Raw genomic sequence first — 26303 nt, 5'->3', positions numbered from 1 at the left:
TCCTTTTTGAGAACTTTGGAAAATAACACTTCTCGCCTTTGTTCCAATTAAAGAGGGCCCATTGAATCCCTGGGGGTAAACCGAATCCCGGATTGCCACCTCAGGTTCTTCTGGCTATGGTTCTTGTTTCCCAGGACAGAGACACGATTCCTTAAGAGGGCCAGAGAGTGTCCCCCTATTGTTTATAATGGCAGCAAACGCCCTTTTTTTCCAGATTTCTCGAAAGAGATCCAAGAAAGACGACGCCGTTTTTTGCTGTAAAAAAGCATCTACAGGCCAAAGACATTAGGTACTCTCTTCTTTATCCAGCTAAAGTTCGGATAATTTTTAATGGAGTAACTCATTTCTTTGATACTCCGGCCCTTGCCACGGACTGGCTGGATCGGATTAAGGTCTAATTTACGGTGTTTTCGTCTGTTGAATTCCTAGGGTGGGGGACAGGACCAGGATAGGGGGTAGAAGGACCAGGACCAGGATAGAAGGGTGATGCAAAATACAACTCAGGAGTACTCAGATTTTCTCTTCAAGGGACAAAAACAGGCCGTCCAGGGAAGATTTTAGCTAAGGTGATATCTAATCAGGATCAAAAAAATGAAATACTTAATATCCGCTTAACTGAGGGTATAGTTACTGATAATCAAGAGAAAATAAAAGGGAGCCTTTTTAAAACATTTTGCGGAAATATATAAAACCAGGAATAATATTTTGGATGAAAGGATGGAGGAATATTTGGACTCCATCACTTTCCCTGTTCTTAATGATGTACATAGAGAATCCCTTGAAGTAGATTTCTCACTTCAGGAGCTTGAGGCTGCTATAAAGGCCTGTTCGGGAAATTCTTCCCCTGGATCAGATGGTTTTCCATATGATCTTTATCGTAAGTATGGGGACGCTATCCTACCTGTTTTTTTTTTAAGGTAATTGAAGAGTCATTGGAGGAGGGTATTCTTCCTGAGTCCATGACAGAAGCTGTAATCGTATTAATATTAAAAAAGGGGAAAGATTCTTTAGACATAGGGTCCTACAGACAGATATCGCTCCTGAATACAGATGTTAAGCTCTTATCTAGGATGTTGGCTACAAGGCTTTCCAGAGTTATCCTCTTGATTATACACCCTGACCAGAATGGGTTTATCCCAAATAAAAGGTACCCATCACAATCTCCATCGACTTTTTGCGAATATACAGTCAGCCAGGGGGGGAAGAATCCCGCTCCATCCTGTCTTTGGATGCCTCCAAGGAGTTCGATGAGGTGGAGTGCAAATTTCTATGGAAGGTGTTGAAAAGGATGGGATTTGGTATAAGGTTCATTAGTATGGTTAGGCTTTTGTATAATTCTCCTATTACGAAACTGAATCTTAATGGCAGTCTTACCCCAAGTTTTATGTTGACAATAGGTACTCGTCAAGGTTGCCCACTCTCCTAGTTATTGTTCAATATCTATATCGAGTCTCTGGCACTCAGGGTTAGGCAAGATACAGAGATTGAGGGGTTTGGAGCATTGGGATTAGAGGATCGGATTTCGCTATATGCGGATGATGTCCTATTTATATATAAACCGTACTAATATATTTCTCCGAAGAAGTTTCAGGCCTGACGTTAATTGGTCAAAGACAACTCTTATGTTATTGAACAATTTTGAGTATCGGAGTGAGGGGCCTTTGATGATGTTAAAGGTGGTTGATTAATTTTAATATCTGGGTAGGTTGATATCCCCTAGGGTTGAAAACTTTATTCAGCTTAATTTGACTCCATTGATAATTAAACTGAGATAAAAAAAATTACGATATGGCTTAGATTACCTTGGACTAGATCTGATAGAATTTCTGATGGTTAAGATGGTGATTCTACCACAACTTCTCTAGATCCTCAGGAATTCCCCAAATTGGATTGAAGACAAGTTCTTCAAACTCCTTGAGAGGTTGATAAACTACCTTCTCTGGGGAAGAAAACGAGTGAGGTTAAAGCTGGATAATTTGTATAAGCCGCTCGAGCAGGGAGGGTTGAATCTTCCCTACTTCAAGGGTTACTTTCTGGCTGGGCAGTTCTGGTTATTCTGTGAATGGGAGAAAAAAAGTCCTTTGTGTAAGATTTTGGTGGAACGTTCTCCATTTGATAATATATTTACCCTGCTGGAATCGGGGCGATTAATTAAATGCCGAACATGAATTTAGAGCGACAGGAAAGCTATTCTCTAAATCCTGGACTACTATTAGAAGCTGGATGGGGATAAAGGGATCTCTTTTGTGCACTACTCTTTGGCATGATTTTTACTTACAAGATGTTTATAAATTTGGGGATAAGTTTTGGCAGAAAAGTATTATTTATGTTTCACAGGAGGAACTTTCTTTTTCTGATCTAGCATGCACAGGTAACCTAAGTTGGTTTAGGTATTTTCAGATACGTTTAGCACCATCTAGTGTAAAAGAAGCTTCTTTGTTGGAGATGGACACTTCTTCATATTTAAACGTTTTGATAGGTACCTCAGGCCAGGATCTCCCAATTATATAAATTATTAGTTAGGTCACTTTTTAACAAGGACGCTTCCCCAGGTCAGAAGGCTTGGGGAATTAAATGTCCAAGGGTCACGTCACAGGAATGGGGAAATATATGCCTATTTAAGATTAGTATCACATAATGCGAATCACATTTTGTTACAGTTTAATATTCTACACAGAGTGTACATCACTCAGAGTTGGCTCAATAAATGTGGACTAAGAGAATCCTCGAAGTGCCCACAGTGTGATGAACAGCGGGCAGATTTCCTGCATATGCTTTGGTTATGTCCGGATCTAAAAACTTATTGGGATTCAATCCAGAATTTTATCACCCAAAAATTGAGGGTAGTAATTCCTTTTGCACCTGAATATTGGATATTGAGTGACAGCCAGGGTAAATTGCCATAGGGATAAAAAGATTCTTTTGATTAGAATTATAATTTTTATCCAGACGGCTGATCGTTCGAATTTCACAAAATATTCCTAAGCTTAATTAATGGTTGGACTTGGTTAATAAAGTTAAGATATATGAGGTGGTATTAAATAAAACAAGTAAATCTGAGGATAAATGGTCCAAGATATGGGGAGGTTGGAAATGGTAGTTCTTTTTCATGGCTCTCCTCCTCTTTCCACATATTAAGAGACCCATCACGAGAGGGGGAGGGTAGGTTTGGGTTGATTGGGACAGGAAGGGGAAAAAAAAAAAAAAAAATAGGAATAAGATTTATGGTGTTATTGATGTGTATTGGTTTTGGCGTTTCCCAAATAAAAAGCTTTATAAAAAATAAGTGTTTAAATCCCTTTATTAGAAAGTAGGGTCAAAATGTATTTGGGGGTGGGGGTTAAAAACCAGGGGGGCACAATTTGTCTGCTCTGCCCTGGGCACAAAAAATACCTTGTCCCAACGCTGCTCATTAGAAGAGGACATGGAAGCCCCAAGGAGGGGTGAACATGTGCATTACCTTCACCGCTCCCTGGACCTCTTCTGCAGGTGTTGGTGCTGCCCATGTCCTCACCGCATACATGATCAGGACATTGTGCATCACTGGCAACCATCCTGCCCAAAGTGTCCTCTTTTTTGAAAGCCGAAATATGACAGAGGACAGAGGCACAGTACACTTGGCGATTACAATTCCAGTATTGGACATTGAAGCTGGTTCACTTCAGGTGGTGCTACTACTCTAATGTTCCAGAACATAACTGACTGGCTCTTTAGAATTTATCCACTGTCTGGCGAGTGTTGTCTTCACACCACTATACCTCAGCACTTGACGCATCTAACCAATAACTCAACTTTAACTCAATTTGCCATGTGTACACAGAGAAAAGGCTTAGTGCCGTTCTGGTCCTAATCCTAGGAGCCTTTACACACCAGACCCCATCTAGCATACTTCTGTTCAGTTCACTGCTACTCAAGACTAAACTGACCAGACCATCTAGTCCTTAGGGCAGCCAACCTTCTACAACTCTCCATCCTCCAGTACTCCTCAGGCTGGTGACTAACATACACCCTGCACATGTAGCCTCACCGCTACATTAGACCCTGAAATCTCATAGCCCCAGCAAACATCCCAGCACTGACCACACCAAGTCTGACAAATGTGACCAGTCATGCCACCCCAGTGACAGCATGCAAGAGGTGCTGAATCTTATGCAGTTATAACGATCCCAACCTACTAGTTACTAGATTTCTGGAGAAGGGTCTATGATCTAGAAAGTTATTCTTATTGCCCGATTGGAGTCAAAGGAATCCTTCCATAAAATTAGGAAAATTGACTTCTACCTCAGTGTTTTTTGCCTTGCTCTGGATCAGCTTGCAGGATAACAGGTTGAACTGGATGGACAGATGTCTTTTTCCAGCCTTACAAACTGTTACTACTATAGGAAAGCAATGAATTCTCCGATCAGCTCAGCGCCTGCTCTGTGACTACCTAGGACTTGCTCATTATCTGAAAGTCTGCTGAAAGTGCACTTTGGAAGTTGTAGGTTTACAACAGCTGGAGGGCTGCAGGTTGAGCATCCATGGTATAGAGATCTGTCAGTTCTCCTGTGTGGTGTAGTATAGAGGATCTGTCGGCTCTCCTGTGTGGTGTAGTATAGAGGATCTGTCGGCTCTCCTGTGTGGTATAGTATAGAGGATCTGTCGGCTCTCCTGTGTGGTATAGTATAGAGGATCTGTCGGCTCTCCTGTGTGGTATAGTATAGAGGATCTGTCGGCTCTCCTGTGTGGTATAGTATAGAGGATCTGTCGGCTCTCCTGTGTGGTATAGTATAGAGGATCTGTCAGCTCTCCTGTGTGGTGTAGTATAGAGGATCTGTCAGCTCTCCTGTGCGGTGTAGTATAGAGGATCTGTCAGCTCTCCTGTGCGGTGTAGTATAGAGGATCTGTCAGCTCTCCTGTGTGGTGTAGTATAGAGGATCTGTCAGCTCTCCTGTGTGGTGTAGTATAGAGGATCTGTCAGCTCTCCTGTATGGTGTAGTATAGAGGATCTGTCAGCTCTCCTGTGCGGTGTAGTATAGAGGATCTGTCAGCTCTCCTGTGCGGTGTAGTATAGAGGATCTGTCAGCTCTCCTGTGCGGTGTAGTAGAGGGGATGTTATCAGTTTAACCAACATGCCCGCTTTTCCATAAACAATACTGGAGCATGCTTTCTTACAACTCTGCATTGTGCCGTTCTTCCTCCTGGAAGTGTATTAACAAATAGATGGTATTTCCATTACCCTTGTCAAGTGGTTAGCTCTGTTAAGACATTACCAGAATGTGTAGAGCCCATGTTCTACAGGGAAAGGTAACCCAGTTGTGAATTAAATAGCCAACAGGATTTATACAACCATCTTCACAAATATTTTATTCAATATATATGTTTCATTTCAAAAAGTGAAATAATCCCATGCACCCTCCTATATACATAATACCATAAAATAAACCATTAGTACTGCGTACATTAGAGGATTATCCTGTATTACAGTCCAGTGTCTTATGAGACATTTAGAAAGATCTAGAATTACTTCCTAGGGTTCATCCATACAGCGTTTGGTCATTATTATACATTCTTATGCACTCCGATGTCTTGAGGACGTTCTGGAGCGGTTCTAGAGCACCTGGTATCCTTCTCTTACATTTCTACGGTGGATGACGCACAAGCTTATTAAAGCAAGGAGCTGAAAGAAAAAATGCAATTGGTGAGAGAAGCCAATAAACCCAAGCTGCTCCAACATATATATTTATTAAATGTATAACAAATTTCAGATTCTCTACCTCTGGCCTAGAAGTGCCACTCACAGAAAACTGGCACATGTCCTGTTTTTATTGCTTTAAGTGCAGTTATTAGTGAGATTTACAATATCTACGATTAAGTACCAAATAGTAAAAACACCATGTAAAACAGCCAAGATTTGGAGATATTGGTGGGCAGTAAAAAAACAAAGTTAAAGTGGTTGCCTCATCTGAAACATGCATGCACTGCTTCCCTCTATTAATTTTCAAAAATAGCCAAGCGCGCTCGTTTGTTTTTTCTGGAACTCCCATAAAAATTAAAAGGGGTTCAGCACTGAACGCTGACATACATATCCCCATTTTCACCCAGACAGCCCCCTGACATGAGCATCGGAGCATTTCATGCTCCAATACACTCCCAAAGGCTTTTTTTGGAGTTAGTGACATACCGGGCTCTCCATGGGTAAAGCTAGGCGGAGGCTTCCGCTTAGCAGTAGTCCCAGTAATATCATTGGAACTAATGGGTGGGGTTTAGCACTGCACCACTAACCTGTAAAGGTTAGGGCAGCACTAAAGCCCGCCCATCAGTGCCGTTGGCATTAATGGCAACACTGCTAGGCGGAAGCCTCCGCCTAGCAGTGTAATATAAACAAAAAAGCCTTTGCAATACAGCGCAGGGCAAGGGAGACCGTCAGAGCACGAAATGTTCTACTCATATCAGAGGGGCTGGAGGGGTGAAAATGGGGATATGTCCAGGTTCAGCTCTGAACTCAGACAACCCCTGTAATGGAGACCATGCTGCACGTGCACAATGAGCGCTCCTTCACCTTCAGGGGCCCATTTAATAGATAGGTGTGGGTCTCAGAGTCACTCAGATCTGCCATCAAAGTCCCAGCTCTCTGCCAGAGGAGACTGATGTTGGAGTCATTGTACAAGTTCAGGAGCGGCTTGGTGTGTAATATTACAAATTACAGGTACTAGATTCCTGGAGATTGGACCTCGATACAGAGATCAATTCGGATTGCCAGACTTTGAGTTGGGAAGGAACTTTGCTTCCTAATACGGGGCAACTGGCTGCCATCTCAGGGGGTTTCTGCCTTCCTCTGCATCAAAACAGTAGGATTGTAGGTTGGACTTTATGGCCCATCCAGGCAATCTGGCACAGCTGAAGACCCAATGCATTACAAGCCCCCAGCAAACTGCACCATCGGGCGTTACAGGGGTCAGTGCTCTGTTCTCTTGCATGGACCTCACAAAACTCCTGTAGGTGGAAGAGCTCACTACAGATTTCACATTTATTTTTTCAAATAAAATAATAAAAATGATCTGGTCAGGGGTAAGTGTTCAGCCATTTATCAGCCTGCCCCCTCCTTTACACTTACCTCAAGTACAGCAAACCCAAGTATCACCAACATGGAGAAGCCGAGTACTCTGTTTAACACATCGTTTAGTTTCACTTCGCAGCCCTATAGTTAGGAGAGGAAAGACAATGGATGCACAATGTCAGTCTGCCTCGACTAAAGCAAGTGAAATGTGCAGACTGTAAAGGCAGGTTTAGACTGCACGATGTAGCACCCGACAATCGGCTGTTAAGTGGAGACAACCATTTTCAAGCAGTGATCTCTTCCACAGTATGAGGTCGCTATTGCGATCCATCGTCCCAATACAGAATCATTGTTTATGGGCAGCAGATCACTTTAGACGGCTTGATCTGCTGCCCAGAAAAGACAATTGGTGGTGCCTGCCTGAACGACATGATCACCTGCTGAAGGAGCATTTCGCTTGGTCATTTGCGGCACATTTAAATAGAAATTGTCGGGAACAAGTTTTCGCATGAACGGTTGTGCCCAATAATTGGCTTCTGTAAATACACTTTACATTAATATACTGTACAAAGGACAAGTAGGTGCCACGGAGTGATGAACACTTTAGAGTGGGACCATACATACCAGGTAAAGCGACAAACATGGCACCTCTCCCTATAGCCCCATCACCCCTCTGCATAGATCAAGGCTTATATCGTGGTGGAGCCGAGAGGTTTGACTAGAAAAAGCTACCATGGTTTTTCACCATAATTTAGGTTACCGAGTACAGTAGCCCGTTACCTTTTGAATTAACCATTTTCTATATATATTTTCCCATTCCATGCATTTGCCCAAAGCGGGCTCATTATTTGTGACCAGGACCCCATTTGGTCTGCAGACCATGTAGTCCTTGGATCCCATTGCAGAGGATTACCACCCTACCTCAGTGTTAATCTTGTTGAGGGCGTCCAGTTTGCCCTGGCAGTCCGTCTCGTTCCTCTTACAACAGCTCACCGGCACGGAGTGGTTAGACTGGAACCAAGTAGTGTTCTCCCAGCTGGTGTAATTCTCTATCCCACAGCACTGCAACTATAGAAACAGAGGAAATTCAGGAGAAATATAATATTATATTTCTATATATTATGCCCCAGGACCCTCCTTTACATTGAGGGTCTAGGAACAGCAGCCAGGAGCTAGACCAGAAAGCCCAAGCAAATATCCTTTACCTCCATCACCCCATGCTATGCACCAAGCTTTTCTATATATTATATACTATACACTTCCCCTTTAAACTGGTATTCCCACAATTTCAAGTTGTGCATGCTAGACACGCGACTTCAGTTTGGGGGGGCACTGGGTCCCCGTTCTCATGTTCAGTTGGACCACCACCACTCTTGGTCATCTCCTATGCACATTGTGCATATTACACATGATTTGTGTGTATATGTTTGGGGTGGGTTGGGCGAAATCTCATCTGCATGGTGCAGAAAAGGTCTGTGTGTAAGGGTATGGCTTTTAAAATATTCTGCTTGTCAATTTTTTGCTGCGGATTCTCAGTGCAGGTTTCATTCTTTGCAATGCACAGGATGAAATCTGGAGCAAATCCATGTGCAAAACTCACATGTTACATCTTGGTGCCGATTCAGAATTAAAACGCAGTGAAATTCATATCTGGAGGACTTCCTTTCCTTGAGGAGGAAGCAGCTCAAAAACGTGCCTCTCCCAGGATGCACTGCAATTAGCTAGTTAACCCCTCCCCTGCATAGAAATTAGTCCCTCAAGTATAGCCCCAGAGATACATAGGGTATGCAACTCCCTCACAATTTCCTTCCCAACCGTCTAGCGAGAGATAGAGCTATGCTTTTCTATTCATTTAGATGCTGGGATGAATCAATGAAAGGTAACGAAGCACCTGTTGTATGAGATCAATATGCCAGCACTTGGAGGAAGGGAGCAGGGAAGCTATTGAGCAGGTCAGGCCACCAGAAGGAGAATCAGCAGGAAAATGTAATCATTATTTTTTTATTGCATGTTAATATTATGTTATCACTTCAGTAGGAGAAGAAAATCAAACAGTCCCCTTCTAATACATACTGTAATAAAATATTTCTTTATTACATATTTCCCTTAAAGAGGAAGTTAATTTTTAAAAGGAAATATGTAATAAAGAACTATTTTACGTTATAGTACCCATTAGAGGGGGTGGCTGATAGTCAGGGGGATTTTCCTCCCTCAATGAAAAGTAACATTATATCCCCCCGTATTCTTACCTTCATATACATTTATTAGTTTCTAGTGCAATTTTACTTCATTTGAAGCATTCATTGCATAGTAATACTTTTTGTGGAGGAACCCTTTTAAAATTGTATAGGTGTATTCCATTTCAAAAAGGGATTGTCCGCATATCACCTCCCAGTCCTCTCGGAAAGTATGGGATCTCCCTGCACCCTATAGTCTTTAGGCAAATGCATACTTTTCTCAGAGTATGGAAAATGCCCAGCGTCACGTTTAGTTTTTTTTGAGCAGCCATTATAGCTCAGCGTCACCACCCAGAATCTTGCAGGTCATATCCACTTACAGTGATATATCCTGGTCTCCTGAATTTGATTAAAAAGGGGCCTCTGTTTTGGATAATCTAATTTTCTTAAAATGATTCCCCAGTAATAAGCTAATCATAGGTCACAGTGATCCATGCCAAATGTTTCATTTTACAAAGAAAGAAGTCAGCACATCTCAATGTGCAGGTGCACGTCGCCATGGCTGAAAGAACAAAAGCAAAAACACAATGTGACAGCACTCTGCAAACACAACTAACGAAGTAAATACAATAGTGCCATACTCGCTATAGAAAAAGTACTAATGCTACATTATCAATGTGAGATTCTTGGCAAATCCATTTTGTACAAAATTATTTCTGCCTGTCTGCCAACAACGTGATCTCTTTAGGACAGGAACCTACACTAAATACTACCTCCACTGGTGCCATACTGGTCTCCATTAAATTCAGGTTCCACATGTATGCTGAGCCAACACTATTTTCCTGGTGCAACAATGGCCTCCAGTGAATGCAGGCAGAGCAGGCTACAGATTTATACTTGCACTAAATAAAATAAGCCTATCCTAGTCCTAGCTGACTCTGGTCGTGCACTCCTAACTAACCCATAGGCCGTTTTTAATTAGTGCAAGTATAAAGCTGCAGCCTGCTCTCCCTGCATTTATTGGAGGCCATTGTGCCACCAAAAGTTATAATACAAAGTAGGATCAGCGTGCATGTGGAACCTGCATCCCCTGAATTTAATGGAGGCCAGTATGGCACCATAGGAGGAGATCACGTTGTCATTGGCAGACAGGCAGAAATGATTTTGTACAAAATGTACCGGTATTTGCCAAGGATCTCATATTTATCAGGTAGCAGTAGTACTTTTTGTATAGCGAGTATGGCACTATTATAGTTACTCGTTTGTGTTTGCAGAGAGCTGTTGCATTGTTTATTTTTGCTCGAGTGTTTCATTTGCCTGCAGCACCACCACAGGAGAAACAAAGAATTACATTCATTTCTTATTGCACCGAGTGGGTTGTCCATGTATTAGTCAGACACGCCAGGTACTCCAGAGCAAGAAGCACTATTTTAGCAATTCTTTGCCCTTTCTGGTAGGTCAGGAAACACCTATCAAGTCAGAATTCCTGAATTGGTTTTGTAAACCAGAAACCCCCATTAAGAAGACAGGGAATCAAAGTTACAACTTTATAGATGATGCAGTAGCCACATGGGTTGGCATGAGTAATCAAATTTTCTTTATAGAGTCCATACATCTAGATGTAAAATTCACATGTCATCTTGGTTACTGGGGAGAATGAGTTTTGAGTCACTGCTCAGACAAAGCATGTATTGCAGGCAGTTTACCTCTCCGCCTACCAACAGATCTTCCAGTGTGACAGGGAAAGTCTGAATACAGTCTGGATGCTTTGCAATAAGGCCAACACTGCCCTAAAGACCTACCTGCTGGATCTTCAGAGAAGATCAATACAAATGATATCTGTAATTTAGGGCTTCGGCATCCTAAATCCTAACAGAGACTTTGCAATGAACAGTGGCAGGTACAACCTGGTATCATCCACTAGCGTCCTCGTAAAGGTGTACAATCCCCCAATTATAGATTAAACATTTCTACAAAGCTCACATACAGAGAAGAATATAAAGAGTATGGGGTTCAACTCCCATTTCTCACAGTACCTCATGCTGGATGAAGTCAACGGCGGAACTCTCTACATTTTTTCCATCATATTTTTCAAACAAAAAGTTCATGTTTTTCTGAAGTAAAGGATCGATCTAAAAGAAAAGAAATGTACAAAAAGGAAAATATTAAGATTGTCCATGGGTCAACCCAAAATGGTATGCAGGCTCCAGTGCCAAGCTGAGGGGGGGGGGGGGGGGGGGAACCTCCCGAGCCAGGCTCCAGTTTTGTGTGCGCGCGCACGCGCAAGAGGCCTAAGGCTGTATTAGACAGCCCAGTTAACAGGCAATTATTGGGAAGGAAGCGTTCCTTCTCAGCAATTGTCTGCTCGCTAGCAGACGAGACCACTGCCATTACATTCAGCGATCTCCTCAGCATAGCGAGCAGAAATAGTTATATACCATCGCTCTTCCCTATACTAAATCATTGTTTGCCAGCAACAGATCATGATTAAACACCACGATCTGCCGCCTGCAAACGATTTTGTAACCCGTCAAAAGATTTGGCAATTGGCGGCAGTATTACACTGCCAGATGATCGCCAACGAGCATCTGTAGTAAAACCAGCAATTGTAATACAGGCTTTAATGCCCAGGTTTAATCTTCTAGAATACCAGAACAACAATTACCAGCAGGGGGGCAACAACCACAAAGGAGAAAACTCCTCCCAGTATAAAGGGGCTATGGAATTGAATATAAAGAATGTATTTGGTTTAAACACACAACAACTCTTCCTAGTTCCTACCTAGAGGAACTGTAATATTTATCGTGACTGCAGTTGCCTGCTAATCATTTTGTAAAAATGGGTCTTTACAACATTCGCAGCTCACCTTATCCTTGTACACAAGTCCTAAGACCAGGGTGACCACTCCTGCAGCAAACATGATGGAGATCAGGGTGATGAACTGGAAAATAAGGAAACAGGAAAGGTTATAAGTCTAATAATAAGAGGATCATAGGTCCCAGCGATCGGCAGTGATCTTTGCCAAGGGTTTAGTTTCCTTGCAGTGCCACCACAGGACAAAGAAAGCATTACAATCAATTTCTTATTGAAATGAATGGGCTGTTCATGAACTGCACAGGCACGCCAGGTCATCCAACACAATTTTAGTCGCTAGGGACCCCCTATTTCAATTTAGAATTTCCTGATGGGCCTTGTAATCTAGAAATCAGAGTGACAACCCTGTAGATTCTGTTTTAGGGGTATTGGTTGTCACATAAACCAAGCTGCATTATAGTGTCCATGTACCTATACAGGAGAGTCAAATGATCCGACACTGGGTCACCCTATGTATTAGGGGTGGTGGGAGAGGATGGAATCTAGCTTCTCATTGCAAGGCTTCATGATGTAGATTATTTCTAGAAGTTCGGATAATGAAATACTTACACAGCCAAGGCCGCAGCAGGACTCCTGTATGGATGAGATGCATCCCAGCAGCCCAATGACGAACATCAGCACAGCCACAGCCAGGATGATGATGGCGGGGAGCATAACAAAGGCATTGTTCAGGAAGTCCTCATATTGCTTGTAGGTGACAATGATGTTAATGCCGACATAGCCCAGTGCTACCGCAGCCGCCTGCGAGAGAGGGTAAAGGCTGATAAGATATGCAAGATATAGAATGAATTAAATTCCCATACACAATACAATGTAATCATCCTGATCTGGACTGGATTTTCTAATTGAGAAAGCCAGTCAGATGACTAACCAAACGTCTTCAAGAGAAAATACAAGTCAAGTTTCTCTGACTTATTACTGCCGATATACCATGGACCTGGATGAATGAGAACCTTCATTCTATTTTTAAATTACTTATATGCCATATCTGCACTGCCCCTTTAAGACAGATCCAGATTAAAGATGTGGTCAGAGATTGCGATATTGATTGCCTACCTTGAAGATTTGCCGATCTGATACCGATGGCCTGAGTCTGACTTTAGGCACACCCCACCGATCCGCTGTCTGAAGAGGCTGCAGTAACAGATTCATCTGTCACAAGACCCATGTGCAGTTCAGTCCCATTCAAGTGAAGCCGCCCAGAGGGGCAACCAGCAATTGCAGGTAATCAATCTTTTAAGTCATACCCTAACCTGAGATCAAATCATGATACTGGGTAGGGGAACTTTCCTTTTTACCAACATGCAATTTTGTTAATTTCTCTACAGTAAAAGATAAACAAGCTTTCTTGTGAAAACATGAAGAAATTTTTCAGCTGTAAAACTGATCCAAATTATACCACTCAATCTGAACAGGATGCCTTGGCCACACTTACTGCATTCTAGGAGGAAACAAATTCACTTGGTGAGTTTCCCCAAAAAAATTTAATCCCTAAATCAACGAAGTTCCCATCTCTGTCACTTTACCCCAATGTGGAGCTCTTCGTTAAACTTGTTGTTGGAGAACCAATCGAGGATCTCCAATTGGGGCGGAATGGATAATTGTACGAAGGGTAATTCCGACTCTTTACTTCCTCCCCAGAGGTGCACAAGGACCTGGTGAACCCACCCTGGGAGACCAATCATATGGGGAGTGAATGGTCTGAACGAGCTTATCTGCAAATATGTAGAGTGTTTCCTCCACCCATTGGTGGAAGAATTACCTTCGTATTTAAAAAGATCCAAATCCATCTGGAACCAGACAATTATCGCTACATGCGACGTGGAGTCGCTTTACACATCTATTAGACATCAGGATGGTCTTAAGGCGGCAGAATTCTTCCTACATACCACCAGTATAGAGAAGAAATGCAAATTAATTCCATCTTTGTTGGAATATGTCCTAACCCATAATTTCTTTTTTTTTTGGGGGGGGGGATCTTTCTTCCTACAGCTCCAGGGAACTGCAATAGTGGTGTCTTGTGCGCCCTCTTATGCAAATTTGTTCCTGGGGTTGTGGGAGAGGGAGATCCTCCAGACAGATCCCCTGCCGATGGCGACTAGGGTCCAATATTGGGGACTCTACATTGATGCCATTCTGATCATCTGGCAGGGGACCGAGGAGTGGGTCAGACAGACATTGAATTCTTGGATGTGGTTCTTCCGGGTGGATTCACAGGGACAAAATTGCAACCGATTTATACTACAGGAAACAAACCTTGGTAAACGCACAATCCTCACATCCAGGTAACCTCATCAAGAGCATACCGGTTGGTCAGTTTTTACGGGCTAGGAGGATCTGTTCAACTGAGGAATCATTTGAATTGCAGGCTGAGGATCTACCGCTGTATGTTTCAACAAAGAATATGGTGTACGATGTATTGAACAGGCTTACCAGAGAGCACGGACCTCTAAGGAGATGTGATCTTCTCCACAAGAAAGAAAACGAAATACGGTTTATTACCGGATTCAATAAAAAGTGGAAAGAGGTGCGTATGGCTCTAAATAAGTATTGGGGGGATTCTAACGATTGACCCTCCGTTGCAACAGATTGTACCTTGGCATCCATCTATTACTTATCAGAGAGCCAGGACTCTTCGTGATCACTTGGCTCAGAGTCATTATGTCCGGGCCTTTTTGGAACCAAAGGTATCCCTTGTAAGGAGTGTGGTAAATGTGTGGCCTGTGCCAACATGGATAGGGCTGCAAATTTTGGGAATTCCGTACATAAGGAATTTAAAAATCACACCCAATTACTTGTACTACAAAACCAGGGTAATTTATTGGGCAATTTGCCCATGCAGCCTCATCTATGGCGGCATGACATCAAGACAGTTTAGGAGGAAGATTAGAGAACGTGTCTTAACAATTGAATCAGCTAAAGGAGGAAGATCTGACAATTGCAGACAGTGGCAAGGCATTTGAAAGAAAAACAATTCTGATGGATCCCTCTTACGCTTTAGGGGTATGGATCGAGTGAGCGTTTCTCCTAGAGGAGGGAATTGGAGGAAGATATTGGGTCAAAAAAGAGACTAAGTGGATAGTCACCCCATTTGGACTCAATGAGGGCAACAGCTTTGCCCCATTCCTCTGAAAATAGAGATTTCACCTTCCTGGTTTTGGACTGCTCTGCTCTGGGGTGGCGCTCTGGCTAGGGCCTTGGTCCGGCACTTACCTTCATTTTATAAATAAATTATGTATACAAATTATGTATTCATGGTGTTATGATTTTAACAGTTTTGTTATTTCTAGTATCCTTTCGGCTAACCACTTTTGCTGCATTTCAGAATTTGGGGCTTTACGTTATGATTAAGTCCTTGTGATGTCGAGCTGTGAGCTGGCCGGTTGTGAACAGCTAGATACAACTGGAGGGTTTTTCACCATGTGGCTTCTGGATCTGAACATTGAGCAATAGTGGGGAATATATGATACCTTGAGCGCCATGGGTCTAGCTTGTCTAAGATAGGATGTGTTTTTTTATTGTTTGCACTTTCACTGCATGTTACTTATGCACTTACACTTTATTTACTACACTAATTTGCACTTTTTTGTTTGATGATGATTTGCTTATACGTGTTAATATGCGCTACAATGCCAATGGGTATTTATTATATGAATTCACTTGATTATATGTTTTTATGTGGACATTATTCACCATCTTTACACCATGTAAAAATTTTGGGTATATTAATTATTTAGTTATTATGTAGTTTTTAGGGTTTTTCCCTGAGTTATGATGTTAGTGGGTATATACACACACACACACACGGCTCTTTGGGTTTTAGGAATAAGCGAGTACCTAGGTCATTGATTAAATACATTTTAGGTATTTGGTAAGTCTGCTTGATAATGTTAATACATTACAGCACCAACAAGTTTTATTCCCTTTTATTTGATTCCCTTTCCCCCCCTTATTGGCTCAATTTCAGTTACAATTTAATATGGAACGGTCTGTGAAGCATAGGTTTCTTATTGGGGTTGAGGGCACAATTGCCCTCAACCAAAATGACACCAGTGCTGATATCTGGTTGCTTCAGAACATTCTCATTGCGGTCATTATTACCCGCCCATCCCCTCTGTTGAGAGGTATGGTGTGGCTGACTATTGGATCTGCCCCCATCGCCGGTATGATCTCTTGAATGCCGGCGATGTGGGGATCACATGACGAGCTTGTGGCAGCCATCTTTGTGAGCACGGAGGCAGCGTGATCAGCCTGGATCTCCAGTCAGCTTACAGGTGTTTACTTACAGATTACTATTATCAGAGGTGTCATTATTAGGATTTAGCTCCATTAGTTTGGATATATATAGCAGGGTTTTTGAGTGGAGGGATACGCCCCCAAGAGGAAGCGAGGCGAAACGTGCGTCAGGGTCGGCATCTCTGGTCTGTATCTGTCTTGTCATGCCATTTTGCACAATTATTTAATGTGGCACTGCTTTGCCTTTTATGCTGGGGATTATTTGTGCACATATGAGTATTAGTGATGAGCGAGCACTAAAGTATTCAGCCCAAACATATTGCTATATTTGTGTGCTCGGCCAAGCACCCGAGTATAAATGGGAGACAACCAGGCACCCCCTGCTCAAAACAGAAGAGGGTGTCTGGTTCATAAAAAGGTTAGAAATTGATGGAAATCATCAAAATGGTTTGGAAACAGGTTTGGAAGATAGCTGGATGCATCTTAGACTCCTATTACGTGCGACATACAATAGACAACTACACAAAGGATATATGCCAAAAGCCAGGTATCTACAAGGCATCAATCTATCCACGAGACAGATGACAGGCTTAGTCAGAATACTTTACAATGGCAGCCTTGAGCACCATGAGATATTCCAAACCAGCTCTCATCTGACTGAGAACCAGTAAGCCTCAAAGTTAATTTGCATCTGTTGGATGGCTTGGGTGGACCTGCACACCTAGATCAATATCATTAGGGCGACAAAAAGTTTTCTAATTGTCCTAACATAATATTCAATAACCTTTCTATACAGTTGTCATGTAAAAACTAATTTGCATAAACATGGGCATATGGGAAAGACATGCAAATGAGCAGAATCTGCCTCGTTTTTCAGCTGTCATAATGAAAACCAATAGATGGCGCTATTGAGTTATGAACAGCGCCCTCTATTTGTTTCAGTCTTATGACAAGACATATTCTTGTCAGAAGACTGAAACCAATAGAGGGTGCTGTTCATAATAGCGCCATTTATTGTTTCATAGTCTTCTGACAAGAATATTAGACTGTCTTATGACAAGCTTATTAGTGTAGCCTTTTGCATGGAAAATTTGCAATAAAAATTTGCGATTAAAATATTCACGATCTACATTAGGATGATATCTGACACTGGGAAAGCTGGGTAATAACTTAGTGTAGATTGTGAGTTATTATCACTGACTTAGGGTACTTTCACACTCGCGTCGTTTGATTCCGGCAGGCAGTTCCGTTGCCTGAACTGCCTGCCTGATCAGGCAAACTGTATGCAAACGCATGTTATTTTTTCTGACTGATTAGGATCCTGATCAGTCTGAAAAATGCATTGCAATACCGGATCAGTTTTTCCGGTGTCAGGCTAAACGGAGCCGGTATTTATTTTTCTTCTCATTTTTAAAAAAGGCTGCGCATGCGCAGACCGGAAGGACGGATCTGGCATTCCATAGGCACTAATACATTCCTATGGAAAAAAATGCCGGATCCGGCATTCAGGCAAGTCTTCAGTTTTTTTTGCCGGAGATAATACCGTAGCATGCTACGGTTCTCTCTTTTGCCTGATCAGTCAAAATGACTAAACTGAAGACATCCTGAACGGATTACTCTCCATTCAGAATGCATGGGGATATGCCTGATCAGTTCTTTTCCGGTATAGAGACCCTAGGATGAAACTATGCCGGATAAGAAAAATGCTAATGTGAAAGTACCCTTACTACATAATTATTATATAATATGCTATTTTTTAATTTTTCGAATATTACGCATATTCTGAAAAACGAATATAGAGCAATATAGCAAATATGATCTCAGCGAATAGTCTTGTCATAACACTATGCAAAAAAAATAAAATAGAGGGCGCTGTTCATGAGGGATTCTACTCATTTGCATGTCTTTCCCATATGCCCATGTTTATGAAAGATGATAATTACTCTTACCGGTAATTGGATTTTCCGTATAGCCTCCACAACGGCACTTCAGCAGCAGGAGGGAACCCCGCCCCCAGGGACAGGAAACAACGTAGAAAGCAGAAGAATAAATGCCTCCTCCCCATTACCTTCTCCAGTAAGTACCAAAGGAACCAGGATGATGCTGAAGAAGTAACCTTTTATTTGTAGGGAGATATAAATCAAGTTATAATAGACAAAGTATGTAAGAAAATTAATGGGTGGGAAAAAAAACCAGTGCCGTTGTGGAGGTATATACGGAAAATCCAATTACCGGTAAGAGTAATTATCATCTTTTCCATACGCCTCCCACAACGGCACTTCAGCAGGAGGAATAACAAAGGAATCCATTAGGGGGGGGGGGGGGGGGGGGGGGGGACTGCCGCAGACAGGACTTTACGTCCAAACGACAAATCCGAGTTGGACTGAACGTCCAACCTATAATGGTTAAAAAAGGTGGAAGGACTAGCCCATGTAGCGGCCTGGCAGATCTGTGACAAGGAGGCGGAGGCAGATTCTGCCCAGGAGGTGGAGATTGCTCTGGTTGAATGGGCCTTAAGGCCCCCTGGAGGAGTAAGACCCTTAACTGTATAGGCCATTGCAATGGTCATTCTTATCCAACGGGCTATAGTAATTTTTGAAGCTGCGTGCCCCCTATTTTGGCCTGCATACTGGACCAGAAGACGGTCGGATTTTCGTAGTCCTTTGGTGGCTTCCAGGTAGCCCAGAATACATCTACGTACATCTAGATGGTGAAAGCATCTTTCCCTTGAAGACTTAGCCCCTGCACAGAAGGAAGGTAAGGAGATCTCCTGTTGGCAATGGAATTTAGAAAAAAACTTTCGGTAAGAAAGAGGGCTCATGTCAGTACAATCCTATCATCAAGGATGGTTAGATATGGAGGCCTGCATGATAGAGCGTGGATCTCCTCCACCCTTCTGGCTGAAGTGATAGCTATGAGAAAAGCGGACTTAAAGGATAGCAACCTGAGGGGGATTGACTCAAGAGGTTCAAAGGGATGGTCCATAAGGACAGAAAGGACCAAATTAAGGTCCCAAGGCGGAACCGTGGATCTAATAACCGGGTGAAGTCTGCTGGCTCCCTTTATGAACCTCTTGACCACATCCAAAACCGCTAGTCTCATATCCAGGAAGGCACTAAGGCATGGGTGTCAAACATGCGGCCCGCGGGCCGCATGCGGCCCGCAATGAATATTTTTGCGGCCCGGCAAGTATTTCTGAACATGAGCGCACTGCTATCGGCGCGCTCATGTTCTCTCAGCAGCACGGGGAGAAGGAAGCTGTCCTCCCTCCCCCTGTGCTGCTGCCGCTGCCACCAATGAGAAGAGAGGGGGGGGGGGGAGGAGGGGCGGGCGCACTGCGCCACCAATGAGAATAGAGGGGGGGGAGGAGGGGCGGGCGCACTGTGCCACCAATGAGAATAGAGGGGGGGGGGCACACTGCGCCACCAATGATTGGACTATTTCCACACAGAGCGGCGCCCAGCACTCACCATTAGTCCTGGGTGCCGCTCCGTTCGCCCGCAGTGCCCCATTACTGTCTCCTCTCCTGCTCCACATGCTGCTTACTATCGGAGCGATGGGAGGAGACATCAGCTTCACTAGTGGGCGTTCCTTCTTCCTGGCTGTAGCGCTGTCCAATCGCAGCGCAGGGAGAAGGAACGCCCACTAGTGAAGCTGATGTCTCCTCCCATCGCTCCGATAGTAATCAGCAGCATGTGGAGCAGGAGAGGAGACAGTAATGGAGCACTGCAGGCGAACGGAGCGGCGCCTAGGACTAATGGTGAGTGCTGGGACATCGCTGGGCGCCGCTCTGTGTAGCCTGATAGTGAAAGTCAGTCTAACACAATACAGGAGGCGGGTGCTGGCAGCAGAATCGCATTGCCGGCACCCTGCCCCTGACAGGGAGCTGCGATCAGAGGCAGTTAACCCCTTAGGTGCCGCACCTGAGGGGTTAACTGCTGATCTGCCAGTACCCGCCTCCTGTATAAAGGGGTAATTTATCATTGGTGGTGCAGTGTGCCCCCCCCCCTCAACCCCCCTATCCCATTAAAATCATTGGTGGCACAGTGCGCCAGCCCCTCTCAACCCCCCCAGTATTGAAATCATTGGTGGCAGTGGCCACAGGGACCTCTCCCCTCCCCCTCATTGGTGGTGCAGTGGCAGCTTCTGATCGGAGCCCCAGCTGTGTAAGCCTGGGGCTCCGATCAGTTACCATGGCAGCCAGGACGCTACAGAAGCCCTGGTTGCCATGGTAACATCCCTGATGCTGTGTGCACAAGGCACAGAGCAGTAGGGACAGTGTGAAGTCCTATTCACCCTGATAGAGCTGAATAGGACAAGGGATGAAAGATCCCAGGTTCTCGCCCCTAAGGCTACTTTCACACTTGCGTTCAGAGCGGATCCGTCTGAGACGGATCCGCTCATATAATGCAGACGGTGGATCCGTTCAGAATGGATCCTTCTGCATTTTATTGTAAAAAAAATTCTAACTGTGAAAGTAGCCTGAACGGATCCGTCCAGACTTTTACATTGAAAGTCAATGGGGGACGGATCCGTTTGAAGATTGAGCCATATTGTGTCATCTTCAAGCGGATCCGTCCCCATTGACTTCCATTGTAAGTCTGGACGGATCCGCACGGCCAGGCGTTTTTTTTTTATGCGGCCCACATAAACTTAAATTTTGTTTTTTTGGCCCATGTTAGCCTTTGAGTTTGACATGCTTGCACTAAGGGCTGAAATTTGGACTTTAATAGTACTGACACGAAGACCTTTCCCCAGCCCTTTCTGAAGGAAGTCCAGGATTACCCTCATATCTGGGGGAAGAGTGGGATTCCAGGATTCCTTGGCAAAAGAAAGGAAGGCTTTCCAAGTTCTCCAGTAGATGTTGGAAGTTACTTGTTTTCTGCTAGAGAGCAATGTGGAAATCACTGCATCCGAGAAGCCCTTGGACTTCAAAATGGAGCGCTCAAATTCCAAGCTGTCAATTTTAGTTGGCTGACTGCCGGATGCCAGGCTGGGCCCTGATGGAGAAGGTCTGGAGACAGAGGAAGAGTCCAGAAGTCCCCCTTGGAGAGGTTCAGAAGGAGGGAGAACCAGGGCCTTTTGGGCCAGTATGGAGCCACTAGGATGACATGGGCTCGTTCCTCTATTATCTTTGCCAGAACCTTTGGTATCAGCTGGAAAGGAGGGAACGCATATAGCAGCCCCAAAGGCCATGGACCCGCTAAGGCATCCACTCTCACCGGATGGTCCCTCGCCGAAAGGGAATAGAAAAGGTCCACCTGTTTGTTCTTCTGGGAAGCGAAGAGGTCTAGTCTTGGGACTCCCCATCTGCTGCAGATGTTCTGGAACACTGCTCTTTTGAGGCTCCATTCCCCTGGCCAAATTCTCTCCCTGCTCAGGAAGTCCGCTAGCGTGTTCTCGTCCCCCTTTAGATGGACCGCGGTTATGGACTGAATGTTTGCCTCTGCCCAAGAAAAGATTCGAGATGCTATCCGACAAAGGGAACTGCTTCTTGTGCCCCCCTGCTTGTTGAGATATACCACTGTGGTGGAGTTGTCGGAGAGGACTTTTACATTTTGTCCGCGGACGATTGGAGCCAGGGATTTTAGGGCCAGAAATACAGTCAGAAGTTCTTTGGCGTTTGAAGAAAGGGGGAAGGGTCTCTGCGTCCCAGGATCCCTGCAACAACTGACCCTGACAATGGGCTCCCCAGCCTCCCCCGCTTGCGTCTGTTGTTACTACAATTTGATTGAAGAGTCTCCAAGGGACCCCCTTGACTAGGTTTCTCTCGTTCAGCCACCACTGCAAGGAGAGCCTGACCCCTGGAGGTAGGGTAACTCTTTCTTCTAGGGAGAAGACGCTTTTGTTCCACTTCTTTAGTAGGAATTCCTGAAGAGGTCTCCCGTGAGCCTGGGCCCATCTCACCGCAGGAATCGTTGATGTCATGAGTCCCAGAATCTTCATAATCCTCCGGAACGTGACTTTCGTCTGGCTTGAAAAGACCGAAATTCTTAACATGATGTCCCGGACTTTTTGTTCTGGAAGAAAAGAGGTAATTTGGGTGGAATCCAGAAGAATACCCAAAAAGATCATCTTTTGGCTGGGTGATAGATTTGACTTCTCTAGATTTAGTTTCCAACCCAGCGACGTTAAGGTCTCTAGGACGAACTTCACCTGTAGCTGCAGTTGAGTCGGGGAGGCTGCTGTAATGAGAAAATCGTCCAAATAGGGTATGAAGCTTATCCCCTTCTGGTGAAAAAAGGCTGAAATTTCTGCAACGATCTTTGTGAACACTCTGGGTGCAGAGGCCAGGCCAAAGGGTAACACCTGAAACTGGAGGTGGAGAAGACGCTCCCCCTGAAAAATGGTGAAACGTAGATATTTTTGATATTTCTGATGAATTGGAACATGGTAATATGCGTCCGCCAGGTCGAGCGTTACCATGGAGCAGCCCTGGGTTAAAAGGTTTACTGTAGATTTTACTGTCTCCATCTTGAACCTTTTGTATCTTATGTATTTGTTGAGGCCTTTTAGATTGATAATTGCTCTGAAAGAGCCATTGGGTTTTTTTATGAGAAAAATTGGGGAATAGAATCCCCTTCTTTCCTGGTCTGCAGGAACTGGAACTACTGCTCTTTTTTCTAACAAAAGCACAATCTGAGACTCTAAAAGATTGTGATCTGATTTTAACCTTTTGTTCAAAATAAACCTGTCTGGAGGGAGAGTGCAAAATTCCAGCTGGTATCCCTGATGGACTACATCTAGGACCCAGGCTGAATTTGAGATTTTTTCCCAAGCCGGGACAAACTCCTTCAATCTCCCCCCCCACCGGACTGCTGGCGTCATTGGGAGGACTGTTTTGTGGATTTATCCTGATTAAAGAGGAAATTTCTACCTCTCCCTTTTGAGGACTGCCAAGAGCTAGAGGGATCCTTCTTCCTACGGTCCTGTCTACCCTTTCTTTGGGGGCGAAAGGAACGACGCTATTGGAAGAACCTGGACTCTGGAGGAAACCCCTTTTTTCTATCAGAGGCCTTTTCCAAAATGTCATCTAAGACAGAACCGAAAAGACGATCTCCCTCACAAGGGATACTGCAGAGTTTATTTTTAGAAGCAGTATCACCTGACCAAGAGCGTAACCAAATTGATCTCCTTGCCGTATTAGAAAGAGCCGCTGACCTAGCTGATAACTTTACCAGGTCGGCAGAAGCATCTGCCAGAAAATTAGAGGCCTGTTTCAAAATCGGCAAGGAGGCCAGGAGATCCTCTCTGGGGGTGTCAGAGACCAGGTGTTCCTCCAGCTGGGAGAGCCAGAGAGACAGGGATCTAGCAGTATAGGTAGCAGCTATGCTAGGTCTCAACATGGCGGTATTGGATTCCCAAGCCTTTTTAAGTACGGATTCACATTTTTTATCCATAGTGTCCTTCAATAAGCCGACGTCTTCAAAGGGTAAGGCTGCCTTTTTAGAAATTCGGGCAACAGGGGCGTCAACCCTTGGAGTTTTATCCCAAAGAGCCGAATCTTCCTCGCTAAAGGGATATTTTCTTTTAAAGATTTTTGAAGTACCAGCCCTTTTTTCTGGGTCCTTCCATTCATCCCGTATAAGCTTACGGATCCTGTCATGGATCGGGAATACTCTCCTCTTCCTATCACCCAGCCCTTTGAAGATCTGATCCTGGACTGACTGACTGTCTAGTTTCTTCGATATTAAGAGTTAATCTTATCGCTTTCAAGAGGGCGTCAGAGTCCTCTACTGAGCATAACGGACCACTGATTTCTTCATCAGAGGAGGATCCTGAGTCAGACGAATCGTTAACATAGTCGTCCTCCATATCCCATTCTATCGGGGGCTCCGAAACCACCTTAGAGGTGGAGGGTTTTTGGGAAAGGGATGCCATCTTTGATTCCACTGCTGAGCTCACTTCCTCTCTTATAATGGATTGTAAATTCTCCACAAGAGAAGGGGAATCCTCGATCATTATTTTGTCCGTACATTTCTGGCAGATCGGTTTCTTACTATGTGCTGCCAGATGCTTTTTGCAAATAGCACATTTTTTCTTCTGTGCAGATTCCCCACTCCTTCCAGATTCTCTATTCTGAAAGAAAAAACACAAAAAAGGGGCAAGGGCTCCCTTTTATTATAGGGGAAGGAGTGGGGCAACCGTCACCAGGATAAACCTTCAGGTGAAGAGAACAATAAAATCACTCCAGAGGAGGAGGCTTACCGGACTGGGGGCCTTAGGGGCATCAGAAGGCTTCTCCTGCTGCAGAGACATGCTGAGGGATCCCACTGCTGCTCTGCTGGAGACTGAGCGGCGTTTTCTTCATTTCCCGCCGCTATTTGAATAATTTCCGGGTCACATGACCTGCCGGCGCGTCACATGTCCAGCCGGAGTCACGTGACCGGGTATCGCGAGATCCCGGCCCAGAGATCTCGCGCGCCTTCCGGCCCTGCAAGTGGCTACCACCTGAGCCGATGCACCGTCCGGGGCTGCCTAAAGTAAGGACTTACGCCGAAAGCAAGCGGAGGGAGCCGTATCTCGCCCCCAGCGTCCGCTGCTCTGCCTCAGCCCTCCTGCCGAGCAGGGAATACTTACCGCAGGCTGGGCGCATGAAACTTCGGCAGGAGAGAACCTGCCCGCTTTCCACTCATCCCAAGGGACAGGAAACGACTGGAGAAGGTAATGGGGAGGAGGCATTTATTCTTCTGCTTTCTACGTCGTTTCCTGTCCCTGGGGGCGGGGTTCCCTCCTGCTGCTGAAGTGCCGTTGTGGGAGGCGTACGGAAAAATGAGTTTTTACATGACAAAACTGTACAGAAAGGTTATTGAATATTATGTTAGGACAATCAGAAAACTTTGTCGCCCCCTAATGATATTGATCTAGGTGTGCAGGTCCACCCAAGCCATCCAACAGATGCAAAAAACTTTGAGGTTTACTGGTTCTCAGTCAGATGAGAGCTGGTTTGGAATATCTGTGTACAAGGCTGCCATTGTAAGGTATGTTGGCTGTTATCTGTCTCATGGATAGATGTATGGCTTGTACATCCCTGGCTTTTGGCATATAGCGTGGTTGTCTATTTTATGTTGTACATAATAGGAGTCCAAGATGCATCCAGCTATCCTCTTAATGCTGTTGCCAAACCATTTTGATGGGGTTGGTAGGCTCTGCAAAGAGCTGATTGATGGGGATCTAACTACGGCACTCCCACCAATCTGAGATTGATTACTTATCCTGAGAATAGATAATCAATATCAAAACAACCGGAACACCGCTGTAATGTTGATGTAGGCCCCTGAGTAAAATAACACACAAGTTCTATTACAGCCATTAGCCTCTAGAACAGGTGTCAGCAACCTTTGGTGCTCCAGCTGTTGTGAAACTACAACTCTATGAGAGTTTGAGAACAGCTGAGGAAATGTGCATGCTGGGAATTGTAGTTCACAACAGCTGAAGTACGAGAGATTGCTGACCCCTGCTGTAGAATAACTCTCCTATGCAATCTAAGGGAGTCACTCACTGCTCGCCACCTCTCCACCGCCTCGGCCATCATAGTGGGAGGTGGAGGCCCATGTATGGGACATGACCATTTTTCACTGCAGTTTTGGAAAGTAATCTGAAAGAGGTTCCACTGCATCCAAATTGTTGCTGTTTGGCAAAAAAATATTAGGTTTATTTTACAAAAAGGCTTCCCCCCCCCCCCTTCCTGCCCAACAAAATATTAACGTTTTTCTCTATTTGAATAATTTAAAAACAGATTTGTTACACGCTTGTTATGGGGCCCCCTAGTGTTACATACATACCTGCACACCACCCTTGCTATATGTCCCCCTATTTAAAAACTATTGATGGTGGAGTAAGATGACCGGTTGTGACTAGACTACAGTCACAATGGCGTTGAAAAAGTTGCAAAACCAGATTTGTGATTTTATAATGCACACAAACAGCTGTAGGGGGATTATGAATCTGCCCCATACTGCCTACATGGAGACCAA

General features: G+C 44.3%; 2 protein-coding genes across 3 annotated transcripts in view; one reads left to right on the top strand and one right to left on the bottom strand.

Moving 5' to 3' along the window:
- The window catches only part of CFAP53 (cilia and flagella associated protein 53), a 147867-nt gene that overhangs the window by 77070 nt on the left and 44494 nt on the right, over nucleotides 1-26303 (top strand). The gene's annotated exons all lie outside the window — the stretch shown is intronic.
- LOC122924846 (tetraspanin-36-like) overlaps nucleotides 5320-26303 on the bottom strand; it is a 28196-nt gene continuing 7212 nt past the window's right edge. The window contains exons 2-7 of the mRNA XM_044276333.1: nucleotides 12640-12831; nucleotides 12083-12157; nucleotides 11253-11348; nucleotides 7961-8107; nucleotides 7097-7180; nucleotides 5320-5659 (exon numbers count right to left, since the gene is read on the bottom strand). Of these exons, the coding sequence (XP_044132268.1) occupies nucleotides 5591-5659; nucleotides 7097-7180; nucleotides 7961-8107; nucleotides 11253-11348; nucleotides 12083-12157; nucleotides 12640-12831 (663 nt within the window). The 3' untranslated portion in view covers nucleotides 5320-5590. The remainder of the gene's footprint in view (nucleotides 5660-7096; nucleotides 7181-7960; nucleotides 8108-11252; nucleotides 11349-12082; nucleotides 12158-12639; nucleotides 12832-26303) is intronic.

The sequence above is a fragment of the Bufo gargarizans genome, chromosome 1 (assembly GCF_014858855.1).
Source record: "Bufo gargarizans isolate SCDJY-AF-19 chromosome 1, ASM1485885v1, whole genome shotgun sequence".
NCBI classification, from domain to species: domain Eukaryota; kingdom Metazoa; phylum Chordata; class Amphibia; order Anura; family Bufonidae; genus Bufo; species Bufo gargarizans.
The sequence above is the reverse complement of the archived record's forward strand: the minus strand, read 5'-3'. Positions and strand labels throughout refer to the sequence as shown.